Source organism: Pelophylax lessonae (genome assembly GCF_965119305.1).
Source record: "Pelophylax lessonae genome assembly, chromosome: 1".
Lineage (NCBI taxonomy): Eukaryota > Metazoa > Chordata > Amphibia > Anura > Ranidae > Pelophylax > Pelophylax lessonae.
Genome location: NC_138768.1, coordinates 400,898,453 through 400,919,353, shown reverse-complemented (window position 1 = coordinate 400,919,353; position 20,901 = coordinate 400,898,453). Strand labels below are relative to the sequence as shown.

Sequence of the window (20,901 nt, the reverse complement as noted above, 5' to 3'; positions counted from 1 at the left end):
AGTGGTTGGTAGAGCCATATGGTTATGTAAGCTTTATTGATTAGCGCTTTTTTTTTTCTGGGGAAGATGGCTGTGCATGGTTTAAAGTGATTATAAAGGCATACGTTTTTTAATTTAATGCATTCTATCCATTAAGATATCTTAATGCATTCTATCTATTAAGATAAAAAGCCTTCTGTGTGCAGCAGCCGTCCTAATACTTGCGTCCATCTCTATCCAGCAATGTTACAGTAGAGACTCAGCTGCCTGGGACTCTCCTTATTAGCCTAGACCAGTGGCGCTCAACTCCTGTCCTCAGGACCCACTAACAGGCTAGGTTTGCAAGATAAGTAAATTACATCACAGGTGATCTCATTTGCTGCTCAGTGATTTCAGTATTCTAGTCTGCATCTCCCCAAGGTAATACTTAAAATATGGCCTGTTAGTGGTTCTTGAGGACTGGAGTTGAGAACCACTGGCCTAGAAAGCAAGCAGCAGAGCACCATTGGCTCCTACTGCTATCAGTTAGCCAATGAAGAGAGAGAGAGGGGGCAGTGCCTAGCTGGGGCTCTGTCTGAATGGACCCATGGAGCTGCGGCTCAGCTTAGGGTGCCCCCATAGCAAGCTGCTTGCTGTGGGGGTGCTCCTTGGGCGAGGGGCCAGGAGAGCCGAAGAGGTACCGGAGAAGAGGATCTGGGCTGCTCTGTGAAAAACCACTACACAGAGCAGGCAAGTATGTGTTAAATTTAGGCAAAAAAAAATACTTTAGTATCACTTTAACCACTTGCCTTCTGTGCACTTAAACCCCCTTCCCATCCAGGCCAATTTTCAGCTTTCAGCGCGGTCACACTTTGAATGACAATTGCGCGGTCATGCTACACTGTACCCATATGAAATTTTTATCATTTTTTTCACACAAATAGCTTTCTTTTGGTGGTATGTAATCACCTCTGGGTTTTTTATTTTTTACAAAAAAAAAAGAATAAAGACAGAAAATTTTGAAAAAAAAAGTTTTTCTTATTTTCTGCGAGTAAATTTTGAAAATACATTTTTCTCCTTCACTGATGTGCGCTGATGTGGCGGCACTGATGGGCACTGATAGGCTGCACTGATAGGCTGCACTGATAGGCTGCACTGATAGGCTGCACTGATAGGCTGCACTGATAGGCTGCACTGATGGGCACTGATGAGGTGGCACTGATGAGGAGGTACTAATATGCCGCACTGATGAGCACTGATAGGCGGCACTGAGAGGTGGCATTGAGAGGTGGCACTGCTGGGCACTGGGAGGTGGCACTGCTGGGCACTGGGAGGTGGCACTGATGGGCACTGGCGGGTGGCACTGATGGGCACTGGCGGGTGGCACTGATGGGCACTGGCGGATGGCACTGATGGGCACTGATGGGCGGGACTGATGGGCAGCACCATCAGTGCCCACACTCAGTGCCCATAGTGCTGCCAGTCAGTGCTCATCAGTGCCTAGATGAGCAGGCACTGATGGGCACTGACTGGCAGCACTATGGGCACTGATTGTGGGCATTGATGGGGGGCACTGTGGGCACTGATGGGGGGGCAATTTGTGTATTTTTTTTTACCTTTAGTAATCAGGGCACTGGTGATCAGTGCCCTGATTACATTGCTGTGTGTCCCCGGCGCTGTGAGGCTCCCCCTCCTTCCTCACACTGCAGGCTCTGTGTGAGGAAGGAGCGCCAGCGATGAGAGATGATCTCATATGTTTACATATGAGATCATCTCTCATTGGACGGTCCGATCACGTGGTGAATGGCCGCTGTGATTGGCCATTCACCACGATCTGTGATCGGCCGTGTCCAAGGGACACGGCCGACAGATTTTCCCCGATGCGCGCTCGCGGGTTACTGGGAGGCCGTATAAAGACGGCCTCCCGAAAATGTGAGTCCGCGCTGCAGCCGTATATAGGCTGTAGCGCGGATGGGGGGTGGTTAAGGTAAACCATTTTAACATCCCAGATTTTGGGCCGTAACAAAAATCTTGCCAGCAATGTGGGGAAATTTTGGTTTGATGTTCCTTATGCTGGCCATACACTGGCCGAAAGATCGTTCGAAAATCTGTCATTTCGTTTTGTTGGTCCGATCGCTGTTTTTCGTCCAGTTAATGGACACAATTGTTTTTAACTTTTTTTCAGAGCCGAAAAATCGAAGGTACAGTTTTGAAAATCTGCCAACCGAACGATAAACAAACGATAAATTGAAAGGTTAATGTGTTTCTCGGCCGACCTGTTTGCACTAGGCATGTGATAAACTGAACGAAAAATGGATTCATGTATGTCCATTGAACGATTTATCGTTTGAAATTTGGTCATTACATGATGGCACGATCGTCTGCTCTCATGGCCGATTTTTCGTTTTTTGAAAATGAGTTTGCCCGGTATTTCGGCTAGTGTATGGCCAGCTTTAGTTATTTACCCCAGCAACTCATTCTATACATTTCCTTGTGAACACAAACAGCTGCAGGAAATGTATGTGGAAAAGTGTTGACAAATGTGGGGGCTGCCACTGCGAACGTCTTCAAACCCCTTTTTACTGTACTGGCATTGCAGCTTATCTGTTCATATAATTGCTGTTGGTGAATGTGCCCACATAGAAATCAATGTTTGTAGCCAAAGTAGAGCTGCACAATTAATCGTTAAAAAATCGCGATCTCGATTCACCCCCCTGACGATCTTAAACTGCATGTCCTCGATTCTTACTGAGCCGTTTTCTGCTCACTCACAGCTGTAAAAAAAAAAAAAAGTCTTCGGCAAATGTTTATCAACATTGTTAAAGCTGCTAGATAAGTATAAACAAAATGCTTTACAATGTATCTTTTCGTTCTTTAGATCAAAGGAATGAACTTCCGGCTGTAAGGGAGAGCAGTTTAACCTCTCAGCCCCGTTTCACACTTATGCGAGTGCGGGGTTCGCATGTAATGTCAGAGCGCACTGCTCCTTCATTACATGCAATCGGCTGTGCGGTGCGAGTTTAGCCATACACTTTGTATGGCTAAATTTGCACCGCAGCCGCAGCAAACACGCACAGGACCCTTTTTGGAAGCCGCATCAGGATCGGATCGCACAGCGGTTCACACTTGTGCGATCCGATCCTGTGCGAACTGCACGATTGCACTGCGATATGCGATCAAACTGGGGGTGTCGTTAAGATTACATTGACACCCCCAGCGTATCGCATATGGCAGTGTGAACTGCCGGGGGTGCGTGTGTGATGCGGGAACAGGCTGCGGATTCGCAGCCTTCCCGCATCGCATAAGTGTGAACCGGTCCTTAAAGTATTTTTTGCTAGAAAATTACTTAGAACCCCCAAACATTATATATTTTTTTAGCAGAGACTCTAGAGAATAAAATGGCGATCATTGCAATCTTTTATGTCACACGGTATTTGTGCAGAAGTCTTTCAAACGCAGTTTTTTGGGGAAAAAATACAAGTTGGCCCAATTGTCTTTTTATATAATGTAAAAGATGATGTTGCGCCGAGAATCGTGAGAGAATCGTGATCTTTATTCTAAGCAAAAAAATTGATTCTCATTTTAGCCAGAATCGTGCAGCTCTAAGCCAAAGGCAAAATGCATAGAAAAGAAACATAGCTGCATCATTTTGTCTTTTATAATGAAAGTCCCAATTTGTGTCACTTGTACATAATACACACCCTGTAAAAGCCATTATACCATGTTATAGCTGATGAAAATCTTTAAAGCTTTCAGATATTGGCACTGTTTATTTTATGCAAATCTAAAAGGTTATTGACTCCCTTAGCGGTAACCCAGAGCGTGACTCGGGGTGGTTTTTTCATGCTAGGATCGGTATCCCCGATCGCTGCCGAGATCCCTGCCACGCCGTCCGTCACTGTTGACTTTCTGGTTCCGTTCCCTGCAGCAGCAATGGTGCATGGGAGCGGAACTGGGAGGGAAATTCAAATGTTGCACAAACACATAAAAAGGAGGTGATACAGTGTAATCTGAGAGGATTACATTTGTATCACCTTAGTATCAGAAAAATATCAAATATTATAATTTGTAAATTATAAATTATAATATTAAAATATATATATATATATATATATATATATTATAAATTATAAATCTCAAAAATTGTACCGCTTTTGGTACATAATTCCTAAACTAATCATACCGCCAGGGAGGTTAAAGTGTGTAATGAAAACTAATTTTGGGAAAGGATAACTGTAATACTGTTTGCATTTTCTTATTAATCTAACATGCAGTACTTTTTTGTGTCCATATTGCAGACGGCAACTCCAAACGAACATGGCAGTGAGACTGTGTGATGTGGCTTCTCTGCTTAGAAGTGGTTCGTGGGCAGCAGAGCCTTGGACTGGGGTCTGTGGAATTTTCATTAAATTTACTTTATATAGGTTTTTAGCATGAAGAGGCCATACCAAGACCAAATTTTTTTATAACTGATTTACATTCCCATGCAGATGTGTTCTACTGTACTGTTTAACGGACATGCCCTTACCAGTTTAAAGGGTAGTGACACACATTATTTTTGAGACAGTTGTTTTTTACAGACCTGTTCCAGTTTTTATCAGATTCAGTTAATGTAATTGTGTGCTAGGTATTTATGAAATACCATGCATTTTTGCAGGATAGTATTTCTCAGTTTCAGGATTATTCTTTAAATTGATTTTGACTGCATTTCACAGTGGGTACAACCTTCTTCTTTTTTTTTTTTTTTTTTAAGGACTCTTTCAAACTGGTGGCTGTAGATGGGTTGGAGGAGGGACCGAGAATGTAAAACAATAGAGCTGTACATGTGCAGATCATTGAAGCTGCTGCATTTGTAACTCAAGGTGCAGACTTAGATGAGCAGCACCATCTGTCAAACTTGCCTATTGACTTTAATGGGGCCGCACTGCAAAAGTGCGCTGTAGTGCAGCATTACAGGGTAAAGCTGAGGTGGTATAAGGCCTGGTTCACACCAATGCAGGTTGAATTTGATGCATATTCCAGGTGCATTTTGTGGTGTTCAATACATGTTTTTGATCCATTTAAGTCTTTGAAATCAAAAACACAACCTGCTGGTCCCTGGCCCCTTCTAAAAAAAAAAGCACTGATGTGAACACGACTCATGGGAAACCATGTTTAATGGATTGTACTGTGTTTCTGCTAAACTGAAAATGCACTAAAAAAATGCATAGATGTGAACCAGGCCTACTACCTTATTATCCACCTGTCCTATGTTTCCTGGAAAGCATCTGAATGCAGATTGCTCTTCAGGGGGCATTGCACGTGTGGGAGCCTTAACGGACTTGTCCAGACAGATGAGTTGTGGTCCCGTACAATGCAGTTCATTGCCTAGTGTTTGTATTGGTACAACTTCCTGTGCCACATGATCTGGTAATCTGTGAAAGAATGGAATTTTATTTTGTTCTTTCTGTAGTACTTTTCTGCCTGAGGATTTAAAAGGGAAGGCAGCCGTCTTGGGCTCACTCAGTTTAGCTTATTACCTAACAGCATGACTTTGGAAGAAACCAGATTAGCCAGAGGAAACCCACGTTAAGCTTAGAGAGAACGTGCAAACTCCATGCAGTTAGTTTCCTGGTCAGGACCTGAACGGTGACCCTATTGCTGCAAGGCAGAAGTGCTTAATGGAACAATCATAAGTCAGTTTAGCACACTAACAGACATTGCCATGCACAGGAGCACATCTCTATGCAATTCTGAGTATTTGGTTTCCATGTACTTACAGGAACTACAGTAATTTACAAATATAGAAGCTGATGACTTTTAAAACCGTCACCAGCCCAGGAGTAAAGCTCTCTCCACCCAGGCTGGTTCTTCACTGTACCACCATCTTGGCTGTGGGAGCTGGCTGCAATGACTTGCTGTTATACAGCCAACCCACCACTGTGCATGTTTGAGATTGCTCTATGCTGTACAATTGGTCCCACAGCTTCCCGGGACATGGGAGTAGATGCCTATTAGAAAAAAATGCTCACTTCTCTCCCCCCCCATGTAAGAGGAGTGGAGAGGCAGATTAGTGGGTATGATCACTTTTAAGTGGAGTTACCATTCACATGGAGCAGTTTACAAGTGACGATCATGAATGCAATTTCTCAATAATGAGCCACTACTACAAGATGGCCGCCTGAGCAAGGGCTTAGTAGGTGTCTATTGCAACTTGTATTCAACAGGTATAGGTGAAGGTTCTATTAAGTTGATTGCAGAGGAAATGTGTGACACTACTCTTTGAAGCTGCAAAGGCTTTAATTTTGTGCTTCAATTGTAATGTTTTGGTATGGTCTCGTAGACCATTTGTGTGTGTGTTTTTTTTTTTTTTTTTTTTTTCTTCTGATACTCATAATTCCAAAATGCTTTTCTTCCACATGGGTGCTCTGTTTGTTACTCAGAACTTTAGAGATTTGCACCCACTGTGTGAACAGTGTTGATCCTATCAAAGGAATAGTCCTCACTTTGTGAAACTTCAATATGAGTGTCATATTATTCTGAGCAGATAGACCTGTATCTAAGCAATGCTTTTATTACAGCACACCCGGCCTAGTGAATCTGTTCACTTGAATGTGGACTTATTTTATTCTTGCCGCCTGAACACATGCAAAATTAGATTTTCTGCATTTACAAGACCTGTTGTGTATATACAGAATATGCAAAAACATTAAAATTATCCATCCTAACCAATAGAGAATAGCATTAAAGTAACGGATTCAAATTACTAAAACTTAAAACCAGATTGGCTGCTATGGGATAATGAGCCTTTAAAGGAGGGGAAAAAAAAAATTGGGTCCGAAGCAACAAATCCCACAGCTGCTCTTCTAACATGCACTGACCAGTCCAGGGATCTAGGTCTGTCCTCATCCAGGTGGGTTCTTTGCTGATGGTGCTTCCAAATGTGACTTCCTGGTGCTTCATGGCCGGTGTGAGTAGTGCTGCACTTTGTCAATGGACCTGTGACATGTCCCAGGAGGTTGCAGACGGGAGGGGCTTGGATCGTCTAGACAATCTGAGAAGTGGAGCTGGTACCGGTTTCCAAAAAAAAGGTTAATTAGTGGTAGAGGTGGGGGATGGAGAAAAGCTGACCTTTTAGGCCAAGTTCTGCTTTAAGAGAGCCTATGCCCAGACTATGCATTATATAAAATATATTTTGAACAAGGAGTATAAACACCTTATTAAAAACACCTCATTCACTGTAACTATAGGCATTGTGGAATCCTCAAAGTTCACAATGGGCACAAAAATCTTTTTTCACTTTTGTTCACCGACGGACACAGCTTCAAGTCTTTAGACCATTGGGCTTTATGCTTGCTGTCTCCTCAGGAGTAGGACTAGGCAGAAACCTTTTTGGCTATGCCCCTGGGCCAGTCCCAGGGGGGTATACCATCACTTCCTGCTGTAGGACTCCAATGCAACTTCTATTGAGGCTGCTACCCAGAATCGAGGTAGAAGAAATTCGTAATTCTGGTGGCACCAGACTGGCCTCGCCGGTCTTGGCACACAGACCTGGTAAGGCTGATAGCAGACGTCCCTTGGAAACTTCTTCTCAGGGAAGATCTTCTGTCTCAGGGGCCAATCCTCCATCCTGCTTTATGGTTGCTGGCTTTAACCACTTAAGCCCCGGAAAATTTTACCCCCTTCCTGACCAGGGGTTTTTTTGCGATTTTTTTTTTTTTTTTTTTTTTTTTTTTTAATAAACTGCGTGACTTTAACGGACAATTGCGCGGTCGTGCGATGCTGTACCTAAACGAATTTCACGTCCTTTTTTTCCCCACAAACAGAGCTTTCTTTTGGTGGTATTTGATCACCTGTGCGATTTTTTTTTTTTTTTTTTTTTTTTTTTTTGATCATGTGCTATAAACAAAAAAAGAGCAAAATTTTTGCAAAAATTACAATATTTTTCACTTTTTTTTATATGAAATTCCCCCAAAAAATAATGTAAAAATCAAAATTTTTTAACATTTTCAGCCAAATTGTTTTATGCTACATATTGGTAAAAAAAATCGCAAAAAGCGTATTTTGATTGGTTTGCGCAAAAGTTAGTTTACTAACAAAAAGAAAATTTTTTGTCATTTTTGGTGGTTTTTTTTTTTTAACGAGTAATGGCGGCGATCTGCGATTTTTTTTTTTTCTCTATCGCTCATTGACAGACGTAGTCTTCTTGATTCTCAAGAGCTGGGTTATGTTGTCTCCGCAGGAGTAGGACTAGGCAGAATGACAAAAATGTTCTGGCTCCACCTTAGGGGCAGTCCCTGAGGGTATATCCTCCCTCTCTCTGCTACAGGGAATCAGTTTTTTTCTGTCTAGTCAGGAGTAAGGACCTAAGTTCCTTGCTGGGATCTTTTGGTCCTGGCAAGACTTTTTTTCTTTAAGAAAAAGACATTTTTTAGGTAGTTTTCTCCAGTGTTTTTTTCCTGTGAGATCTTCAAGCAAAAATGCCGGACTGGGCGACACTTGTGGTCACCCCAGCCGGCCTACGAGCGCGCGCAGACCATGGCATTGCGCTTGGTCGGCCGCGACATATTCAAGTAAGTATGCGGGGCCGGGCGACGGGCTGGATGTTGAGATCCAGTGGTCACCCCGGTTTCTGCCTACGAGCGCGTGCAGACCAGTGCGCTGGGTCGGCCGCGACGGAGTCCCAGTAAAGGGACTGACTTTGCGAGTTAAAAGTCTCGCTTGGACGCCAGGTACCAGAGAGTCGAGGCGTCCACAAACCCCCACCCCGGTGGAGAGGGTATTGTGAAGAGAGGGTGCCTGTCGGTTCGGTATGGTGAGTAAACGTTCCCTTTTTTCCTCATTATGAGGCAGTATATATTATGGGCCCCTCCATATATGGTCAGTATATATCTGATACTTACAAGTCCCCCTTGTAATACAGCAATTGACAGGCGTTATCCGTTTGAGGAAACCCTTATTAAGAAATGGACAGAACCACCTGTGGTGGATTCACCTATTGCTAGATTGAATAAAGCCACGGTTATTCCTTTAGAAGACGCTCCGTCTTTTAAAGATCCAGTGGATCGCAAGATAGAAGCTATGTCTCGCACCATGTTTTCCTTGATTGGATCAGCTTTCAGACCAATAATTGCTATTGGTCTGGTTTCGCAGGCTGTAACTGAATGGACCAAGTGGTTACGCCGGGACTTAGAAGAAGTCCCTCAGGCGGTATCAGATTTGTTGGAACAAATGATACAGGGGTTACAGTTTGTATGTGATGCGGCGTTAGACGCCACTCCATTAATGGCGCGAGCATCAGTCTCAGCAGTGGTTCTCAGGCATACACTGTGGCTAAAAGGTTGGTTAGCCGACCAAGGTTCCAAAAAAGCATTGGCTAATATCCCCTTTTCAGGAGAGCGTCTATTTGGAGCCAACTTAGATGAGATCATTAAGGATCTCACCGGTGGAAAGAGCACCTTTTTACCGCAAAATTTTAAAGGTAGAGGAACTCGTCAAAGACGAGGGCCTTCTTTTTCTGCTCACAAAAGGTTTTTTCGTCCAGCGGGTGAAAAAACTAAGTCCTCCAAAGCTCCTGCAGGAGGCGTCAGGGGTCGTTGGTCGGGCAAGCAAAAGCCCGCCCCCTCCAGACCTGAAGATAAACCATCCAAAGCCTGAAGGTGCGCCCCCACCCATAACTGGGGTGGGGGGACGTCTTCGCCGGTTCCCGGATCCATGGCTTTCCAGAATCCCGGACAAATGGGTTTGCGAAGTCATAAGGTCAGGGTACAAGATCGAGTTTCGATCTCTCCCACCGGCGCGATTCTTCCCTTCCAGTATCCGACTATCCTCAGATCGTTTAGAAGATCTGCGGAGAGCAGTCACAGATTTACTACAACAAGGAGTGGTAGTCCACGTTCCTTGGACAGAACGGTTTCAAGGGTTTTATTCAAACCTGTTTACAATACCCAGGAAAGAGGGCAAAGTGCGTCCAATTCTGGACTTAAGAGCACTCAATTCTTTCGTCAACATAAGAAGATTCAGAATGGAGTCCATTCGCACGGTAGCAGCCTTCCTGCATCCAGGGGATGTCCTAGCGTCCATAGACATCAAGGACGCCTATCTTCACATTCCCATTTTCGCAGGACATCAGTGTTTTCTACGCTTTTCCGTAGAAGAGAACCACTATCAGTTTGTGGCGTTACCTTTCGGTCTCGCCACGGCTCCGCGGGTCTTCACAAAGGTGTTGGCCCCAATGTTGGCACTTCTGCGCCAAAGAGGTATATCGATTCTAGGTTACCTAGACGATCTTCTGCTTCATGCAGAGTCTCCTCAGACCTTGCTACAAAACATAGAAATTACTATGATTTCTTTACAGGAATTCGGGTGGCTGGTGAACCAGCAAAAGTCATTTCTGGTTCCCACCCAGAGGCTCGAATATCTGGGTCTAATTCTAGACAGTCAGGACAAGAGTTTTTCTTCCGGTAGGGAAACTCCGAAAGATTCAATCAGCAGTCCAGTTGTTACTGTCCAACAGCTGGTCTTCCCTTCGGACTTGCATGAGGGTTCTGGGGTTGATGGTGGCTTCGTTCGAAGCAGTCCCATTTGCCCAGTCCCATACCCGAATTCTTCAGCAAGAGATTCTTCTCAGATGGAATCGGAATCCGGAATCCCTGGACAATCAGATCCGATTGAGCAAACAGACCAGAGAGTCTCTGGTATGGTGGCTTCGGTCTCCGATGCTCAGCCAGGGAAAGTCATTTCTGCCAATATATTGGACGACAGTGACCACGGATGCCAGTCTATCCGGATGGGGAGGAATTCTCGGTTAGTTATCTGTCCAGGGACTTTGGTCCCCGGAAGAATCCAGGTTACCGATAAATGTATTGGAACTGAGAGCGATCAGACTTTGTCTGATTCACTGGACCGAGCAGCTCCAGGGCAGCTCGGTTCGGATCCAGTCGGACAATGCCACGGCAGTGGCTTATGTCAATCACCAGGGGGGCACCAAGAGTGCCCGAGCGGCCAAAGAAGTGGCTTGCATTCTTCGCTGGGCGGAACGATTTGTTCCAGCAATCTCTGCGGTGTTCATTCCGGGGGTGGAGAATTGGCAGGCAGATTATCTCAGCCGTCAGACCCTGGATCAGGGGGAATGGTCCCTCCATCCAGACGTTTTCCACCAGTTGTGCCTACGGTGGGGCACCCCGGATGTGGATCTGTTGGCATCACGATTCAACAGGAAAGTTCAGAGATTCGTGGCTCGCTCCCGCGATCCTCTAGCAGAAACCGCAGACGCACTGATCGCCCCGTGGGGGCAATACCAGCTAATATATGCCTTCCCTCCTCTCGCGTTACTGCCAAGACTTCTTCGCAGAATAGAGGAGGAAGGAATCCCAGTAATCCTGGTAGCTCCGGACTGGCCTCGTCGAGCTTGGTACGCCGACATGGTCAGACTGGTGGCGGACGTCCCGTGGAGACTTCCTCTCAGGGAGGATCTACTGTCTCAGGGACCGATCTTCCATCCTGCTTTACGATCGCTGGCTTTAACGGCCTGGCTATTGAGACCCAGGTGCTGAAGGACAAAGGTTTGTCAGCTTCAGTTATTCCTACTCTAGTTGAAGCAAGGAAAGCGACTTCCAGGAAGATTTATTATCGCACATGGAAGTCCTACATTGCATGGTGTGAACCTTTGGGGTTCCGTCCTCGGTCTTATTCGATTAGTCGAATATTGGCTTTTCTGCAACAAGGGGTTGAGCAGAAACTGGCCTTGAGTACTATCAAGGGTCAGGTCTCAGCATTAGCCATCTTCTTTCAGAAGCCTTTGGCTACTCATTCCTTGGTGCGGAATTTCATCCAGGGGGGGGCGACATCTGGCTCCGCCAGTGCACGCGCCGTTACCCCCCTGGGATCTTAATTTAGTGTTGTCGGTTCTTCAGAAACCTCCCTTTGAAGATATTAGGGAGATTCCTCTACCCACGTTGTCCCAGAAGGTGGCCTTCTTGGTGGCTATTACTTCTGCACGCAGGGTGTCAGAACTGGCCGCATTATCTTGTCGTTCACCATATCTGGTGGTTCATAGAGATAAGGTGGTTCTTCGTCCGAATCCATCCTTCCTACCAAAAGTGGTTTCAGAATTTCATCTGAATGAAGAAATTGTATTACCTTCCCTGTGTCCTAAGCCCAGTCATCCTCGGGAGTTTGCGTTACACTCCTTGGATGTGGTCCGGGCGATCAGGGTATACTTGAAAACGACAGACTCGTTTCGCAAGACGGATTCACTTTTTGTGATCCCAGATGGACCCAAAAAGGGGTTGCCTGCATCTGCCGCGACCATTTCCAGATGGATCAGACAGACGGTAGTACAGGCTTATTCTATTAAGGGTCGGGAACCCCCGTTCCCTGTTAAGGCGCACTCCACTCGGGCACTTAGTGCGTCATGGGCCTTTCGCCATCAGGCGTCAGTGGTCCAGGTGTGCAAGGCGGCTACCTGGTCGTCGGTGCATACCTTTACTAAACATTATAAAGTTGATGTAATGGCATCATCTGATGCCTCGTTTGGCCGCAAGGTTTTGCAGGCCGCAATTTGAGGAGACCAGTGGTCTACCTCGAGGGTTTTTTCCGTTGGAAAATTTTTCTTTAGTCTCATTCTTTGTTTATAATGAGCCTTTAAAACTTCTAGTTTGGCACCGGTTGGGCCTTCTAGATTGGATTTGATTTTGTCAATCCCACCCCTCATTTGTGGCACTGCTTCTGGATGTCCCAGCTCTTGAGAATCAAGAAGACTACGTCTGTCAATGAGCGATAGAGAAAAATGGATTTTTGTAAGAACTTACCGTAAAATCCTTTTCTCTTAAGCTTATTGACAGACGTAGTACCCGCCCCTCTTATCATTGAGTTGGGTTGGGTTAAATTCTCTGTACTGCTTTAAACAGAACTGATTCCCTGTAGCAGAGAGAGGGAGGATATACCCTCAGGGACTGCCCCTAAGGTGGAGCCAGAACGTTTTTGTCATTCTGCCTAGTCCTACTCCTGCGGAGACAACATAACCCAGCTCTTGAGAATCAAGAAGACTACGTCTGTCAATGAGCTTAAGAGAAAAGGATTTTACGGTAAGTTCTTACAAAAATCCATTTTTTTTTTTTATTTTTTTTTTTTGCGGTACTGCGACATTGCGGCGGACAGATCGGACCCTTGACTGACATTTTTGGGGGTACCAGTGACATTACTGCAGTAATCAGTGCTATATATATATATATATATATATATATATATATATATATATATATATATATATATATATATATATACATACACTTACTGCAAAAATGACACTGGCAGGGAAGGGGTTAACTGTATTGGACAGGGAGGGGTTAAGTGTGTCCTAGGGGCGTGATTCTAACTGTAGTGGGACAATGCTATTGGTGTAAAAACAAAGATCAACGGTTCAACATAGTAGAACCGTCTGATCTTCATTTTTACACAGGGGAGAATGACAGGCGGCTTGTTTACATAAGCCGCTCTGCCTTTCTCCCGCTGTACCGACGATCGGCGAGTGACCGGCGGACATCGGGTCCGCCGGTCACATGCCCGCACTCCTCCCTGAACGAGCCGGGCGCTCGCCCGCTTTTGGCTCTAAGAGCAGTGACAGGCGAGTGACGTAAATCTACGTCACTCTGCCTGGCCAGGGCTGACTGCCGCAGTAAATATACTGTGCGCAGTCGTTAACCGGTTAACAGCCTGGCTATTGAAAGCCAGGTCCTGAAGGACAGAGGGCCTTTCGGAGTTGGTGATTCCTATGTTAAAAGCTAGCAAATCTATCGCTATGAAGGTTTATAACAGTCTGTAAGGTGTACATTACTTGGTGTGCATCTCGGGGGTGGGGTGTGTGTGTGTGTCGCCTGTTGGAGTTTCTACAACTAGGTGGAGATCAATGTTTGGCACTGGGCACCATCAAAGAACAGATTTCTGCTCTGGCCATATTTTTCCAAAGGCCGTTGGCGGCAAAATCTTTGGTTCACACTTTTGTGCAAGGAGTTCGCCATCTAGCTCCACCGGGGAGATCCCTGGTGCCTCCGTGGGACCTCAGTTCGATATTGTCGGTGCTTTAAAAGCCTCCTTTTTAAAAATGTTTGAACCTCCTCTGCTCACTGTCACAGAAGGTGTCCTTATTCGCTATTACTTCTGCACGTATGGCACCGGAGTTGGCTGGATTGTCCTGGTCATTCATAGGGACAAATTGGTGGTGTGACCCTTCCGAGGGTTGTCTCAGGGTTTCCTAAGGAAATTGCCTTGCATTCCTTAGATGTGGTAGGGGGGATTCGGGTGTACCTCGTGGTGACTGAACTAATTCGAGATTCTGATTTTGTTCTTAGTGGATGAACCTCGAAAGGGGCAAGGCCGCATTTGCTGCAACCATTTCCAAGTGGATCAGGCCTGTTCCATTAAGGGTCAGGTTCCTCCTTTCCCTGTTAAAGCGCATTCTACGAGGGCGCTTAGTGCTTTCTGGGCCTTCTGTCATCAGGTGTCAGTGGTTCAAGTGTGCAAGGTGGCTACGTGGTCGTCTGTACACACATTCACAAAGGTGGATGTACTTGCATTTTCAGATGCAGCGTTGGGCCGCAATGTTTTGCTGGCTGCAGTTGCAGAGGCTTCCGCTTCTTGAGTGTCATTTTTTTCCTGGTGGTGAGCTCCTGTTACCTAGTTGGCTATGTTTAGCCTTGTCGGGAATTCTGCGTTTGCGTTTCTGCTCACCTCATATTGACACTGCTTTGGAACATCCCAATGGTCTTAAGACTTGAAGCTGTGTCCATCAGTGACCGAAAGAGAACTGGATTTTTGTCTTACTGTAAAATCCTTTTCTCTGAGGTTCACTGACTCACACAGCACCCGCCCCTCTGTTGGACACTGCTTGTTACACACTGGAGTCCTATAGCAGGAAGTGATGGTAAAGCCTCTGGGACTGCCCCAGGGGCGTAACCAAAAAGGCTTCCGCCTAGTCCTACTCCGGGAGAGAGACCGCATAAAGCCCAATGGTCTGAAGACTAAGCTTTGTCTGTCAGTGAACCTCAGAGAAGAGGATTCTACGGTAAGACAAAAATCCAGTTTTCTCTTACGTCCTCCGACAGTCGCCGCCTCTTCATATTCGTCACATATGGGGTATTAAACTTTGCTCCGAAGGAGTAGCTAGGCAACAGAATATGTTAACAATAAAGCTTTTAACATATCCCACCCTCAAGGGGTGGTCCCCTCAGTCAATACCCTCCTACTTCCTGCAACCATATCTCAGTTTTAATGTCTAGCTTGTCAGGAGTGGCTGGCTCTCTCTGTGCTGGGACTTTCTGTCCCAGACTCTTTCTTCTTTTTAATATTTTGTTTGAGTTTTCTCTCTATCTTTACTTAGCTGTTATTTTGTCAGCGTTAGTTAGTTCTTCGGACGAAGAGGATCATGCGGACTGGGTCTCGGGCTGATCCCCCTGGTCGCAGGTCGTGGGTCAGTGGCTTCCCAGTCTGCCATCGAGCGTTCAGCCAGGTAACGCTCCTGGCATAGTGAACGACCCATCCCTGTTCGGTGCAGGGATGATTGGTGAGGTGGCTACCTCACTGGACGCTGTGCGGTTTCTTAACCCCCATTTTGTGCGTCTTGAATTGCGACTCTCCCTGCCTCATGTGCAGCGGCTTGTTCGCCTGTGCGGGTCCCCCACGCCATGTGAGGTAAGTGTATTTATGTGGGGACCTGTCTGTCTGGGGGGGTGTCAGTCTGGGACTGTGTAACCTGCCTCTATTCACACTGCTTGTCTCCCTATCTCTCGGCTGCATGCTGTGGGCTGCAAGGGGGGGGGGGGGAGCTGTATGACACTGTCTGTGTCAGACTGGCCAGTGTGAGAAGCTGTGTGCTGTGGGGCATGTTTTTTTGGCATGTTTGGGCATATACAGCGATCGCTGCGGCGATCTGACATGTATTCTTATATTGGAATGTAATGTGTGTTTTAATGCACTGTGGAGCGGTGGTTTCGGCGCCAAACGACGCCATTTTGCCTACACCCGCTCCGGCCGCATGGTTTACATGCATGGCGGCCATTTTCTTGTAGCCTCCATAGGCTTACATAGAGCGCCCTGGCAGCATCACTTCCTCTTTCCAGGAACACCGATCGAGGCAGCAGCAGCGGCGAGGGTCTCCTCAGGTTTTATCCTTCTGTTCTTGCTATCCATTGCCTGTATTCAGTTTGCATATTCCCTGTGGGGGTCTCATTGTGCTTGAGTGTGGTGCGGTGGGCTGCGCTTGCCGCGCTTGCTTAAAAGGGGCAGTTAACCCTTGGTTGTCTGGCATTACAGGGGCAATGGATTCTCAGGAGGGCAAATTTCCTACAGTATTGGTGGAAAGCCAGGGGACCGCTGTTTCCCCCCCAGGGGGGGATTTGGCCACTATTGTGGCTGGCCTTGCTGCTCAGGTGCAAATGCTGGTGGCTGCTCAATCTACTAAAAGGCCCAGAGTTGCTCTTTCCTCTGATTCTGAGGGTGAAGGTGATGGGGCTGTTCTGGCAGGGGCCTCCTTATCGGGGTCCCGCTCCTCTCTTGATCTAGTGGGGTCTGAGGTGGAGGCTGAAGTTGAGGGGGTTGATAATTCTCCCCCTGGCTCGCCTGAAGAGCTTGCAATCATGGATGAGTTGATTGCTTCCATTAAGCAAACGCTGCGTTTGCAGGACGAAGTGTGTCCCCCCGCTGCCTTGGCGGCTTATGGGACGCATAGAAAACGCAGGACGCCGCAGGTTTTTCCCTGCAATGCTGATTTTCAACGCGCTGTTAAGGATCAATGGCGCGATCTGCGCAAACCTTTTGCGGTACCAAGTAAATTCAAGCTGCGTTATCCTTTTTCGCCTGCCACTGATGAAAGGTGGTGTGTGCCTCCACCAGTGGATCATGCAATTGCGGTTTTGAACAAAGCCACTGCGATTCCTGCAGAGGGTTCCCCTGTTTTCCGTGATGCCACGGATAGGAGACTGGAGTCTCTTGCCCGTCATACTTATTCTGTTACGGGTTCTATGCTTAAGGCTCTGTTTGCTTCTCTCATGGCGGCCCAGGCGATCGCAAGTTGGACGCAGATGCTTAGGCGCGTCCTAGTGGCCGACTCGGCCTCGCCGGCGACCCTGGATATGGTGGATCAGATCCACCAGGGTGTCATGTATCTGTGTGATGCGGACCTGGACCTGATTCCGTTGGCTGCACGTGTGCACAGCGTGGCGGTGTTGTCTCGCCGCCTGGTTTGGTTAAAATGTTGGTCGGTGGACCAATCTTCACGTAAGACCTTAGCCAATCTGCCTTATGATGGGTCTCGCCTTTTTGGGGAGTCCCTGGATGTGTTGATTAAGGGGATCACCGGGGGTAAGAGCACTCTCTTGCCCCATTTCCCCAAGGCTAAGGGGGCTTCTGGGAAGAAGCATGCTAATTTTCGGCCCCCTCAGGGGTCCTTTCGTGCCTTTCGGCCGCACTACAAGGGCAAACCGTTCAAAGGTCAAGGCTCTCAGAAGAAGCCCTGGTCTGGTAAACAGAAGTCCGGCCAATCCGGACCTGCAGCCCATAACAGTTCGGCCTTAAGGGGCGCCCTCACCCAGTTTTGGGGTGGGGGGACGCTTGCTCGGTTTTCTTCAGCCCTGGTTGGCCCGTGTGCGGGACAGATGGGTTCAGGAAATCGTTCGATCTGGTTAAAAGATCGAGTTTCTCTCTCGGCCAGAGAGCAGATTTTTTCCCTCAAATCTTCAACTGTCTCCAGAGCGCTTGCGGGACCTGCACCTGGCGGTGCGGGACCTGAGGGCTCAGGGAGTGGTGGTTCCGGTGCCTCATCGGGACAGGTTTTGGGGGTTTTATTCCAATCTGTTCACCGTGCCCAGAAAGGAGGGCAAGGTTCGTCCGATTCTGGACTTGAAGGCTCTGAACCGCTCTGTGCGGGTTCGCAAGTTCCGCATGGAATCCCTGCGGTCGGTGGTGGCTGCCCTGGTTCCGGGGGAATTCATGGCCTCCATCGATTTGAAGGATGCGTACCTTCACATCCCCATATTCGAGGGTCATCAGAGGTACCTTCGATTTGCCATTGCGGAGGATCACTACCAGTTCGTGGCGTTGCCCTTTGGTCTCGCCTCGGCCCCGCGGGTCTTCACCAAGGTGCTTGCACCGGTTCTGGCGTTATTGAGGGCCCAGGGCATTTCTGTCCTGGGGTATCTGGACGACATTCTGGTTCAGTCTGCGACCAGCCAGGGTCTGGAGGAGGACCTGTCTGTCACGATGCAAACTCTGCAGGAGTTTGGTTGGACGATAAATTTTCCAAAGTCGACACTGAGTCCGTCGGTTCGTCTCCCCTATCTGGGAATGATACTGGACTCGGTGCAGGCGAAGGTCTTCCTGCCGGAAGACAAACTCAGGACTCTCCGGGAGGAAGTCAGGTCCCTCAGGGACGTTCCGAACTAGTCTCTGCGGACGTGTATGAGATGTCTGGGATTGATGGTCTCGGCCTTCGAGGCGATTCCTTTCGCCCAGTTTCACACGCGGGGTCTCCAAGCGGAGATCCTGTCCAGGTGGGACGGGCGACCTCAATCTCTGGATCTTCAAATCTCGTTGAGTCTTCGCACCAGGGAAAACCTTCTGTGGTGGCTCCAGTCCCCGTTGGTGTCCGGGGGCAAGTCGTTTCGTCCGATCTCGTGGACGGTAATCACCACGGATGCCAGCCTGTCGGGCTGGGGTGGAGTTCTGGGCGTTCTGTCCGCTCAGGGGACTTGGTCGGAGGGGGAGTCTTCCCTTCCGATCAACATTCTGGAATTGCGTGCGATAAGTCTGTCTTCATCGCTGGACGGACCGGCTGCAGGGTTGCCCGGTTCGGGTGCAGACGGACAATGCCACGGCGGTGGCCTACATCAACCACCAAGGGGGCACCAGGAGTGCCCGAGCGGCTCGAGAAGTGGCCGACATTCTGTCTTGGGCCGAGACTCATGTCCCTGCGATAACGGCGGTTCACATTCCGGGAGTGGAGAACTGGCAGGCGGACTATCTGAGTCGCCAGACCCTGGATCAGGGGGAATGGTCTCTCCACCCGGCTGTCTTCCAGATGTTGTGCGCGAAGTGGGGTCTTCCAGATGTGGACCTGTTCGCGTCTCGTCTCAACAACAAGGTGAAGAGGTTCGTGGCAAGGACGCGCGACCCTCGGGCAGACGCGTCGGACGCGTTAGTGGCCCCATGGCATCAGTACAGGCTGATGTACGCGTTTCCACCGATTCAGTTGCTGTCCAGGTTCCTTCGCAGGTTACACTCGGAACGCAACACGGTGATTCTTGTGGCACCGGACTGGCCTCGCCGGTCCTGGTACGCAGACCTCGTGAATCTGGCGGTCGACGCCCCGTGGCGTCTGCCTCTTCGAGACGATCTACTGTCTCAAGGACCGATATACCATCCTGCTTTACAGTCGCTGGCTTTGACGGCCTGGCTGTTGAGACAGAGGTCCTGAAGGAGAGGGGTCTCTCTCCGGAGGTCGTTCATACTTTAATCAACGCGAGGAAGTCTTCCTCGGGGAAGGTTTATTACCGTACTTGGAAGGCCTATTTTGCCTGGTGTGAGTCCCGGGGGTTTTCACCCCGCACGTACTCGGTGTCCCGTGTGCTGTCTTTCCTTCAAACGGGTGTTGATCAGCGTTTGGCGCTGGCTACGATAAAGGGTCAGGTGTCTGCTCTGGCCGTTCTGTTTCAACGTCCAGTGGCTTCCAACCCATTGGTTGGCACCTTTGTTCAGGGTGTGCGGCATCTGGTTCCCCCTAGGCGGGATCCTCTGCCCCCTTGGGACTTGAATCTCGTTCTATCTGTGTTACAACGTGCTCCTTTTGAACAGATCAGGGAGATCTCGTTGTCTATGTTGTCCAAAAAGCCTTTTTGGTGGCGATCACTTCGGCTCGCAGAGTGTCGGAGCTGGCGGCTTTGTCCTGCAAGTCTCCGTACCTGGTTATTCATTTGGATAAGGTGGTCTTGCGACCTAATCCTTCTTTTCTTCCGAAACGAGTTTCGGAATTCCATCTTAATGAGGATATTGTCTTGCCTTCGCTGTGCGCGAAGCCTAAACATCCAAAGGAGGTGAGATTGCACTCTCTGGATGTTGTTCGGGCGATAAGGGTTTACCTTAAATCGACTGAGTCTTTTCGAAAGACGGACTCCTTGTTTGTTCTTCCAGAGGGTCCTCGGAAGGGCATGGCGGCTTCGGCCTCTACCATCGCCAAATGGATCAGGCAGACCATTGAACAGGCCTATGCTTTGCAGGGGAAGGTTCCCCCTGTGCCTGTGAAGGCGCACTCTACTAGATCTCTGAGTACGTCTTGGGCCTGTCGTCATGGGGCTTCTGTAGCCCAGGTGTGTAAGGCGGCGACTTGGTCGACCGTGCACACTTTCACAAAATTCTACAAAGTAGATGTTCAGGCATCGGCGGATGCTTCCTTTGGCCGCAAGGTTCTTAGTGCGGCTGTTCCCTAGGGTCCCTTGTTGGGGACTCCTGGCTGTTGGGATAAGTTTTGTATCCCCTGGTTTTTTGTCTTTTCCTGGGTTGTTGCTCCTGTTGAGTACTTGTTTTTTGCTGTTGCCCAGCTGGTTTCCTTCCTTTGGTAAGGTTCCTTCTTTGATGCGGAGACTGCGTTGCCTTTCGGCGCGGATGCGTTTCCCACCCCTCATGTTTGCACTGCTTTGGGACGTCCCCATATGTGACGAATATGAAGAGGCGGCGACTGTCGGAGGACGTAAGAGAAAACTGAATTTTTGTAAAATCTTACCTGTAAAATTCCTTTCTCTGAGTCCTCCGACAGTCGCCGCCCCCACCCCTCTTTTGGGGTTTGATTGTATACTCTACTGCTATTCCACTAAAACTGAGATATGGTTGCAGGAAGTAGGAGGGTATTGACTGAGGGGACCACCCCTTGAGGGTGGGATATGTTAAAAGCTTTATTGTTAACATATTCTGTTGCCT

The 20,901-nt window shown here is 48.0% G+C and overlaps 1 protein-coding gene across 3 annotated transcripts in view; it reads left to right on the top strand.

Annotated features, from left to right (window-relative positions):
* Window positions 1-4,259: 4,259 nt before the first annotated feature.
* ELAVL2 (ELAV like RNA binding protein 2) overlaps window positions 4,260-20,901 on the top strand; it is a 346,424-nt gene continuing 329,782 nt past the window's right edge. For 2 of the 3 annotated variants that reach the window (XM_082268980.1, XM_082268978.1), the window contains exon 1: window positions 4,260-4,347. In XM_082268980.1, coding sequence (XP_082125106.1) covers window positions 4,276-4,347 — 72 coding nt within the window. In that variant the 5' untranslated portion in view covers window positions 4,260-4,275. The remainder of the gene's footprint in view (window positions 4,348-20,901) is intronic. The other variant, XM_082268979.1, reaches the window with a different exon arrangement.